The 10944-nt window shown below is 45.9% G+C and overlaps 1 protein-coding gene across 3 annotated transcripts in view; it reads right to left on the bottom strand.

The window, feature by feature from the left end:
• Positions 1-7296, bottom strand: part of ZNF268 (zinc finger protein 268) — a 43194-nt gene extending 35898 nt beyond the window's left edge. Inside the window, exons 1-2 of one of the 3 annotated variants that reach the window (XM_081802498.1) lie at positions 7217-7296; positions 6670-6751 (exon numbers count right to left, since the gene is read on the bottom strand). In XM_081802498.1, coding sequence (XP_081658624.1) covers positions 6670-6702 — 33 coding nt within the window. In that variant the 5' untranslated portion in view covers positions 6703-6751; positions 7217-7296. Of the gene's footprint in view, positions 1-6669 lie in introns of all 3 variants that reach the window. The other 2 variants (XM_081802497.1, XR_014139842.1) reach the window with 2 other exon arrangements.
• Between the last annotated feature and the right edge of the window lie 3648 nt (positions 7297-10944).

Here is a 10944-nt window from a genome sequence, read left to right as displayed (position 1 = left end):
AGTCTGCTTCTCCCTCTGACCCTCCTCCCTCTCATGCTCTCTGTCTCTCATTCTCTCTCTCTCTCAAATAAATAAATAAAATCTTAAAAAAAAAAAAAGACAATTATAGGAAATTATCCAGAAAGCAACCGTTAAATTTTAAAAAATGTTGGGGCACCTGGGTGGCTCAGTCGTTGAGCATCTGCCTTCGGCTCGGGTCATGATCCCAGGACTCTGGGATCGAGCCCCACACTGGCTCCCTGCTCTGCGGGAGGCCTGCTTCTCCCTCTCCCACTCCCCCTGCTTACGTTCCTGCTCTCGCTGTGTCTGTCTCTGTCAAATAAATAAATAAAATCTTAAAAAAAAAAAAAAAATTTTTTTAAATGTTAAAGGAATGAACAGTGTGTCTAATTCCCAAACCTCTGTAGAGAGAAAAAAGAATACCAAGGCAAGAGAGAAGAAAAAACAAAAACAAACAAAATCCAGACCAAGTACAGCAAATAGAAAGCACACAGTAAGATGGCAGATTTAAACACAGACATATCAGTAATTACATCAATCATAAACAAAGTGTTCCACTTAAAATAAAAGGATTGACAGACTGATTAAAAACAAACTTAAGACTGTTTAAAAAAGACACATCTAAAATATAAAGACAGAAAAAGATACAAAAGCTAAGAACAAAGATAAAACAAGCAATTAACCAAAAGGAAGCTCCAATAGCTATATGAACATAAAATAGACTTTAAGGCAAAAAAGAATCCCTGGAAATTAAAGGTGACTCCACAATCATCAGGAAAATGTAATTTTAAACTTATCTGGAGAGGATGAGTAGCCTGCTCAAAGTCAGCCACGGAGGGGTACCTGAAATGCAAACTAGCCACCAAGTGACATCCTCTCTCCTCTCCAAGCTGCTGACAACTAAGGGCAGGGCCACTGGGGTCCTCCCTCTCCCTGGGTTCCAGGACCATCCTTGCCACTGCCTTTCTCCCTACTGCTGGCAGCCCCCTCTGGCTGGAGCCTTACTGTCCCTTCCCCTCACACAGCTAATTCTATGGATCCTTTGGGAACACACGCTGTTAAACACCATTCCCTGGGCTTCCTTCTGCCTCAGCTCCAATCCCGTGGCTGCCTGCATTACCACTCTATTCCCTTCTCTGAACCTCTGGGAAGACGCGAGAGGCTGGGGCCAGGGCTGTCTCTAGGCCTGTGTATCCTCAGTGCCAGATCAGTACCTGGAATATATAAACAAGGGTTTAGTGAGGGATGTTAGTTTTGAACAAGTAATAATGAATGAACATTGCCACATTTTAACCTTTAATTCCCCAAGAGGATCAGTTTGGGGAAAGCTTCAGACATACAATATGGTATGCTCAGGACACCAGCCAGGCTTTCTCAGAAAGGCCTCTTTCTAGCAGAATTCCCTTCCCTCCCCCATGCTCCAGCTCACTTCAGTTTTAAATCCCCAACTCCCTGCACTACAAACTATGAGTATTAGCAGGTCTTGATGGTGATGGTGTTTGACAGTGGTCCATGGGAGCAGAGGCCCTGCCCATGTACTGGAGAACAATGGAGACAAAGGTCGCTGATACAAATAAGTCAACTCCTATTGGAGGAGAAGAGACAGAAAGTCTTTTTTTTTTTTTTTAAAGATTTTATTTATTCATTTGACAGAGAGAGACACAATGAGAGAGGGAACACAAGCAGGGGGAGAGGGAGAGGGAGAAGCAGGCTTCCGGTGAGCAGGGAGCCCAATGCAGGGCTCGATCCCAGGACCCTGGGATCATGACCGGAGCCGAAGGCAGACGCTTAACGACTGAGCCACCCAGGCGTCCCGGAGACAGAAAGTCTTTCCAAGACCTTAGGAATGGAGATTCATAGGAAGTGAGTTTATAATAACATATATGAGGGGGGTGGGGGAGGAGTGTCAATGGCAGAAAGTAGCCAAAAACAAAAGCAAGTGAAAAAACAAAACCGCCAATAAGTGTTCAGCATCCTCAGAGGAAACAAACAAGGCCTCAGTGAAATGTCCCTTCTGATGCTCACCTCCTTTTGCTCCGAATTCATACTCATCCAACAATCTTTTAGTTACTACGTATCACCTTGAACCCATAAGGAGACACCCAGAATACAGGTCCAGCATATATGTCAGGGGACAGGGGCCCCTCTAGTGTACACTGTATATTATATCCTTTCAGCTTTCAGCCCGTCCCTGAATGGGGTCATCTACATTTACAGAGAAGCCCAGCTGCTCTATCATACTCCAGAGACTGGGCCACATCTACCTACTCACTCTACCCATGGCACCGCAACATACTTAACTGGTCCTGCTTCTGTCATATCCTGGGTCCAAAGAGCTGAAAAGTAACCCCTCACAGGTCAACAATAACCACGATTAGGGCCCAGGATGCTGGAATCTGAGCCCTGAAAATTCCCAACCTACATCCTGAGGCAGTAGAGTACACGGACCAGGGAAATGGGAGTAGGGCCACACCACCTGGGTTCCAATCCTGACTCTACACTAACCAGTGGCATAACCTGGCTCCTAACTAAAGGCATTAACTAATATCTATACAAGACTTAGCACAAAACCTCACACGTAGTAAACACTGATTATTAACATTTGTTTGGCATGATAACAAATACAGGACTACTTAAAGAACGTAAGTCTCTCTGAAAAACGCCAACTGGCTAAATGAAAAGCACCAGTGGTTCTCAGAAAAGAGGACTCTACTTTCAAACAGCCCCCGGTCTGTCCAGTTTCTCCATTTCTACGGCCCTAGAAAAAACCTCCACTACCTCTCGTCTGCACCACTGCAGTAACCTAACTGACCAGCCCTTTTCTACCACTCCCTGTGTCTACTCCTGTCCATCGACAACCCATTCTTTACTCAGCAGCTGGAAGGGTCTTTGGAAAACCTATGTACGTCACGCTGCCCCCTTTCTTTACAGCTTCCCAGCCTGATCTGGCCTCTGGCCACCTTGTGTCTGTTCCCCTCCTGCTCCCCCACAACCCCAGCCACGTAGCCCTTCCTTCCACTGTCTCAAAAGCACCAATCCTCTTCTACCTCAGGACCTTGGCAATGGCTGCTCCCACCCTGCTATTTTGCCACCTGCTCTGCCTAAGGCTGACCTGCTCTTGTAAGTTAGACCTTGCCTTAACGTCACCTCCTTAGTGGGGCCTTCTCTAATCACCCAACCTTTGACATACCAGTTTTAATTCTAAATGTAACTCAACTCTGACATTTTCTTTTTATCTGAGTAGTTTCTTCATCATTCTTTGTCATCTGCTTCCCTCCATCAGAATGCAAACTTTCCAAGAGCATGGATTCTGTCAGCCTTTTTCAACAGTACATGCCCAGGACCTGGAAGGGGACCTGGTACATGGTAAGTGCTCAATAAATATCTGGAGAGTGAAAAAATGAACAAACATTTCAAAAGCCAAAGTGTATGGTTTCTGTCTATTAGGATGTTCTTTATCTTGAGAGGGTGAACACGGTCATGTTAAGAACTCAGAGCCAGGAGCCTGACTTGCATGGGTTTGAATTCTGTCTTCTGCTATTTATGTGCCATGTGATTTTGGTAGAACACCATACCCTCTCTTTGTCACACTTTCCTCTTCTTTCAAAACGGGCTAACATTAGTGCCTTCCTCATGAGGCTGCTATGAGGATTAAGGTTTGTAAGGTGGCTAGAACTTTGGTTCTCCCTCACAACCACCCATGGCTAGAACATAGTAAATACTATGTAAATGTCAACTAGCACTACTGATGCTGGAAAACTCTCTTTATTCTTTTTTTAAAGATTTTTATATATCTATTTGAGAGTGAGAGACATCACAGAGGGAGAAGGAGAAGCACATGTGCTGCTGAGCAGGGAGCCCAACGTGGAGCTCGATCTCAGGACCCCAAGATCATGACCTGAGCTGAAGGCACACGCTTAACCAACTGAGCCACCCCGGTGCCCCTGGAAAGCTTTCTTTTTTTTTTTTTAAGATTTATTTATTTGACAGAGAGAGACACACACAGTGAGAGAGGGAACACAAGCAGGAGGAGTGGGAGAGGGAGAAGCAGGCTCCCCGCTGAGCAGAGAGCCCGATGTGGGGCTCGATCCCAGGACTCTGGGATCATGACCTGAGCCGAAGGCAGACGCTTAACGACTGAGCCACCCAGGCGCCCCGAAAGCTTTCTTTATATAAGTCCTTTATATAAGTCCTCTGCACTTTTTTAGGTTGATAGCAATTTTATCTATCTTATTGCCATTGTAAATAGAATAATTTCTTTCACTGAATTTCCTAAGCAGATAACTATTTATAAGTAGGAAACCTACTGATTTTTAGAGTGATTTTGTACCAAAGTACCTTAATGGATTCTCCTCAAACTCTTCAGATTGGAACAGAACAACTTCCCTAATTCTCCATCACTGTCCTACTGCCTCATTCCATTTCTGCAACCAACTGCTGTTCCCATCACTCCACTCCATCTTCTTTTCCTGCCTAACACACATACACACTCACACTCTGTTCTGGAAATATTACCAGCAACACCCACCACTACCGTCATCACTAAATCCAATTTAAACTTTTATGATCTAATGTTACTTGACCTCTGTGGGATATCTCACATGGCAACCGGTTTTGAGGTTTCTTTTTCTTGAACTCTGGAACACAAGTCTCTTCTTTTCTCTCATCTCTACTGGGCTCTCAGTCTCCAGCCCCTCTTCTGCTGCCTTCCCTTGTCAATTCCCTGAGCACTATTCTCAGTCCTCTTCTCATTCTACACACTCTCCTTGAGCTAATTTGGCCATACCTAATCAGTGCAACCTGTCCAGATCTTTCTCTTGAGACACATGCTTACTAATCTGCCCACCAACAAGCAGTGGCTCCAATCCATATAAAACAGAAATCTCCACCCACCCCCCAGAAACAACTCTGATAGTCTTCCCTGACTCAGGGAATACTACCACTCCCAACCTAGGCCCACAGAGCAGAATTCCAGCAGTCATCCCTGGCTCTTCTGTTTCCCTCACAACCAATGCCCAACTAGTTACCAAATCCAGTTGCTTCTGCTCCCCCCCCACCCTTTTTAATTTTTATTTTTAAGATTTTATTTATTTATTTGACAGAGAGCAAGAGAGGGAACACAAGCAGAGGGGGAGTGGGAGAGGGAGAAGCAGGCTCCCCGCCCAGCAGGGAGCCCGATGTGGGGCTCGATCCCAGGACCCTGGGATCATGACCTGAGCTGAAGGCAGACGCTTAACGACTGAGCCACCCAGGAGCTCCCCCTCTTTAATTAATATTTTCTACATATTTAACTAACTTATTTATTTACTTATTTATCTTATTAAGGTACAGTTGATATACAATGTTCCATTAGTTTCAGGAGTACAACATAGTGGCCTATTATGTTATGCTCACCACAAGCCTAGCTACCATCTGTCACCATACAACATTATTACAATACCATTAAGAGCATTCCCTATGCCAGCGGCGCCTGGGTGGCTCAGTCGGTTAAGCATCTGCCTTCGGCTCGGGTCATGATCCCAGGGTCCTGGGATCGAGCCCCGCATCGGGCTCCCTGCTCCACGGGAAGCCTGCTTCTCCCTCTCCCTCTCCCCCTGCTTGTGTTCCCTCTCTCGCTGTGTCTCTCTCTGTCAAATAAATATATAAAATCTTTAAAAAAAAAAGAAAAAGAATATTCCCTATGCTGTACCTTTCATCCCAGTGACTTGCTTCTGCCTCTTTACCATCTCTCTTTTCTCAAAACTACTAGTTTATTTAAACCCTTGTCTTCTCTTGCCTACTGCAGACTATGCCAACCAAAAGTCCTTTGGGAAATCACTTAAATAAATCTCTCTTCCCTAGAGGATAAAATCCAAGTTTTTAAGGTAATCCTCAAACCCCTCTATGATCTGGTCTGCCTGTGGCTCTGGCCTCATTTCTTAACATACATTCCACCACCACCTACAAACCTTCAAATTACATTTCAGCAACCCTAAAGTGATCAAAGCTCCCCAACAGACTAGGTCATTTCAAGCCTCTCAGATTTGCATGTTGCTTCCTTTTCCCAGGCTGACCTTCAGCCCCTTATTCACATTCACCTTCCAAACCTCAGTTAAGAATGTCTTTTTAATCATCCAAACATTTCTTGGAGGACCCTTACCTCCAAAACTGACCCTGTGCTCTGTGTCCCCATGTACTTCTGCAGCCTGCTCTGAGTACCTATTAAGTTATCACTGTCCCGATAGGTTTTCTTGTTCACCGGCCCCACCAGACCTCTGCTCTCACAGAACAGGACAGGAACAACTCATCTTTGCACTCTTAGCACCTGCCCCAGAGTCCAGCAAACACAAGACAGTAAAAGTTGTTGAGTAAGGAAATAAACGAGGACCTAATTTCCCAAATGAGGTCCAAAGAGCTTAGAAATAGACGGCGAGAGATGGTAACCCCTTGTTGAACTCGAAGCTCAGGGTACCAAATGGGCAGAAAAGAGACTGAAAGTTGTAAATTAAAAGTCTGATGACAAGAAGTGTTTCTGGACGGTCTAGCACCCTCTAAAGGAGTCCCAGGGTCTTGGGAGGACGAGTGGGGAGCGGGAGCTCACGACAAACTCCCACCCTGCAGAAGATGCAACGTGTACACCTCGGGGCTCAGGGACAGCTTTTCAGAACGGAGAGGAAAACCGCAACTCACCCAGATGGCCGCTGTCCGGACCCTGGTGGCCATCCCCACGGTTGGTTCTGTGCGTCCCGCGGGTGGAGGCAGGACGCGAGGGCTGCCGGAGAGGAAAGAAACGTGCAGGAAGCGGTCTCCCCGCCGCTCCCACCCTCACGCAGGGGCGAGCCCCCCGCCCCCCACGGAGGGAGGGTCCGGGGCCCAGCAGCTGCGGAGACTCCTTCCCTCACGGAGCCCCGCGGCTCCCCGTCTCCCACGCTCCTCCTTCCCAATACACGGCGGTCGGGTCAGAACACTCTTCCAAGTCTGGGCAGGAGGGAGGAGGTCACAATAGTCTCCACCGTCCTGCCGCCTTGAAGCTGAAGGGACTGGGCGCGTCGGGCTCCACTAACCCCTCAGCCGGCAGCCGGGGGACTCGGGGGAGACTGGCTGCCTCTAGCTCCCGGATCTGCAGTCACATCGGCTCTGGCCTTCCTCCGCTGCGGGTGCTTCGGCCACGGCTCTCGAGGAAGACGTGGTCGGCCCCCGTCAGCTCGGGCCACCGCGACGCGAAACGGACACACACCTGGAAACAGGATTCTCTCGGCCGGGCCCAGCCAATGGCGGCCGTTAGGGACGCACAGGAAACGCGTCGACGCGACCCCAGGGCGGAGCGAACTACAACTCCCAGAAGCCCCTGCAGGAGTTCCTCCGGCGCGGGGCGGGGCGGGGCGGCGCGGGGCGGGGCGGCGCGGGGCGGGGCGGGGCGGGGCGGGGCGGGGCGGGGCGGGGCGGGCGCCCTCCGAGGGCCACCGGCGGGGGGCGTGCTGCGGGGAGAAGCTCGGGTTCTCTGCGTCCGGACCGTGGGCGCCCGCGCTGGGGGCTTTCAGTACCGCAGAGAATTGCAGTCGTGGACAGCGACAGCACACAGGCGGGAGTGGTATCAACTGAGGTAAAAATGTTCTAAGTCCTGGGCGCCTGGGTGGCTCAGTTGGTTAAGCGACTGCCTTTGGCTCAGGTCATGGTCCCGGCGTCCTGGGATCGAGTCCCACATCGGGCTCCCGGCTCGGCGGGGAGCCTGCTTCTCCCTCTGACCCTCTCCCCTCTCATGCTGTTTCTCTCTCTCTCTCTCTTAAATAAATAAATAAATAAATAAATAAATAAAATCTTTAAAAAAAAAATGTTCTAAGTCCTCTGCTTTTGCGAAATGGGGAATGTCCAGATTTACACTATAAAAACTCAGAAATTCATAATAACGTGTTAACATAAATGACACTTTAATGAATATTAATTAAAAATTAAGTAGTGAGCAGTGGCATTGTTTGACACTCTTCTCAGGCGAAAAATCTTTTAAATGTCTGACTTAATAGAAAACAGCTGGATTCTCATGTTTGCCTCTGCATTCAACCTGCTGCAAATGTTTCTGTGGAAGTATTTAGAGAAAATCCAGTCTCACACAGGTGTGTAGCTGGAAAAGAACCGGGTATTTTAATATGCTTATCAGATAATTGTGTATATCCTTGGATAGCACAGGCTAAATAAGGGATACTTTAGTCGTAGTGTACAATCTGAAACCGGATAGGTGAACTTCTACTCTATTACATTAAAATCTATTTGTCTATCTTGCACTTTGAATGGATAGTCTTATTCTGCATGCTTCTGTAACATCATGAATTAATCATGTGTAAATATTGGTTCACTGACTTATGCAGATCTTCCAAATGTTGACACATTTCACTTTACAATATGAAAAATTGTATTTAATATTATCATTGATCTTAAGTATTGGGAAGCTGTGAAATTCAGAGCGGCAGATACAAGTTTTCCAAAGTTGTACTATTCATTTGAAAACTCTAATTATGGGGCATGCCTGAATGCTTCAGTCCGGTGGGCTTTTGAACTCAATTCAGGTTTTCATCGCAGGGCCATGATTTAAAGCCCTGCCTTAGGCTCCACACCTAGAAAACTCGAATTTTATGTTGGCAATTAATAAATACTGTCATTTGTTTCCCTTGAAGTTACAAGCTCACTTGGTTGATTTTTGAGAAAATTTTTGAGAAAATCCCTAAGAGTGCCTTGTCTTCAGTCCTTTTTTAGCAAGGTTACGCTCCCAAATCAAACAATCACACAAGTGCTTTTTAATGATAACTATGGAACTTCAGTATGCAGCACAGAATATTTGTTGAACAGGTATTAAAAAGATATGTACTCGAGTTGATTTTTTTTTTTTTTTTTTGAGACAGAGAGAATGAGAGAGAGAGAGCACATGAGAGGGGGGAGGGTCAGAGGCAGAAGCAGGCTCCCTGCCGAGCAGGGAGCCCGATGCAGGACTTGATCCAGGGACTCCAGGATCATGACCTGAGCCGAAGGCAGTCGCTTAACCAACTGAGCCACCCAGGCGCCCTCGAGTTGATTTAATAAATACTTTTACTGCTCTATCAAGGACATCATAAAGTGAAATAAATCCTAGATAAATATTAAATGTGGAAAGGCTCTAAAAGTTTTACACTGAAATGTAGTTAGCATCCTTTGCCCACTGATTTGTTAAATAATTTCAATCATATACTAGTTTCTCATATTCTATTAATTTTTTATGCTTCTGCAACAAGTTAACAAACTTGGTGGCTTAAAACAATATAAATGTATCTTAAAGTCCTGTAGGTCAAAAGTTCCACACAAGTCTTACTAGGCTAAATCAAAGTGTTGGCAGGGATCCATTCATTTCTGGAGGCTCTTGGGAAAGGATCCTTTCCCTTGCCTTTTCCAGATTTTAGAGGCCACGTGCATTTCTTGGATCATGGCCCATTTCCTCCGCATTCAAAACCAGCAACAGAGTTGAGTACTGTTCACATCATTCTGGCCTCCACTGTCTCCCTCTTCCACTTTTAAGAATGTATGGATTACACTGGGCACATTTGGATAATGCAGGGTTAGCAAACTTCATTCTCCTTTGTCATGTAACATATTCAGAGATTCTAGGATTAGGATATAGACATCTTTCTGGAGCCATTATTTTGCCTACCATGTGTATGTGAGTCTGTCTCTAGTCTTTTTATTTCATTCCACTGATACTTGCCAACAATGAGGGTCTGCAAACTTTTTTTGGTAAAAGTCCAGTGTATTACTGTGCTAGGGGCTGCCATGATAAAGTACCATAGACTGGGTGGCTTAAACAACAAATTTATTTTCTGACAGTTCTGGAGGGCAGAAGTCAGAGATCAAGGTGTCAACAGAGTTGGTTTCTTCTAATGCCTTTCGTCATCTCCCTGTGTTCCCACATGGTTGTCCCTCTGTGTGTGTCTGTGTCCTAACCTCTTATAAGGACACCAGTCAGATTGGATTAGTGCCCACCCTAATATCATTATTTTAACTTAAAATGTTTAAATTTGAGGGGCGCCCGGGTGGCTCAGTTGGTTAAGCGACTGCCTTCAGCTCAGGTCATGATCCCAGGATCCTGGGATCGAGTCCCGCATCGGGCTCCCTGCTCTGCGGGGAGCCTGCTTCTCCCTCTCCTACTCCCCCTGCTTGTGTTCCCTCTCTCGCTGTGTCTCTCTCTGTCAAATAAATAAATAAAAATCTTTAAAAAAAAAAGTTTAAATTTGAAAGACCCCCAAACAGTCAACATTCTGAGTTACTGGGGATTAGGAATTCAACATAGGAACTTGGGGGAGGGAGATAATTCATCCTTTTACAATAAATTAGTAAATATTTTAGGTTTTGTGCACCACAATTACTGAACCTTGCCATTGTATCACAAAAGCAGCCTCGGATTAATACATACATGAATGAGCATGGTTACGTTCCAGTAAAACTTTAATTACAAATGTAGACAGAAAGCCAGATTTGGCCTATGTCCATTGTTTGCTGACTCCTGGTCAACACTATGCCAGTACCAGTCTTGTTATTATATTAGAGTAAACCTTGAAAAGCAGGTCAAAGCCTTTTTAAATTGGTCTGTTATTGGGGCGCCTGGGTGGCTCAGTCGTTAAGCGTCTGCCTTCGGCTCAGGTCATGGTCCCAGGGTCCTGGGATCGAACCCCGCATCGGGCTCCCTGCTCCGCGGGAAGCCTGCTTCTCCCTCTCCCACTCCCCCTGCTTGTGTTCCCTCTCTCTCGCTGTGCCTGTCAAATAAATAAAATCTTTAAAATAAATAAATAAATAAAATGGTCTGTTATTTTTATTCCTTTGGTTTTGCATGCACATTTTAAGCTTCAATTACCACATTTCATGTAGAACCCTTTATAATAAATTATGATAGAACTATTAGGGTGTTGTCTTCATATGGTACACACGGTTGCTTCACTATCCAATAAC

This window comes from Leptonychotes weddellii, chromosome 13 (genome assembly GCF_054177405.1).
Source record: "Leptonychotes weddellii isolate Sample4059 chromosome 13, ASM5417740v2, whole genome shotgun sequence".
Classification (NCBI taxonomy): Eukaryota; Metazoa; Chordata; class Mammalia; order Carnivora; family Phocidae; genus Leptonychotes; species Leptonychotes weddellii.
This window is presented reverse-complemented; position numbering and strand designations above follow the sequence as displayed.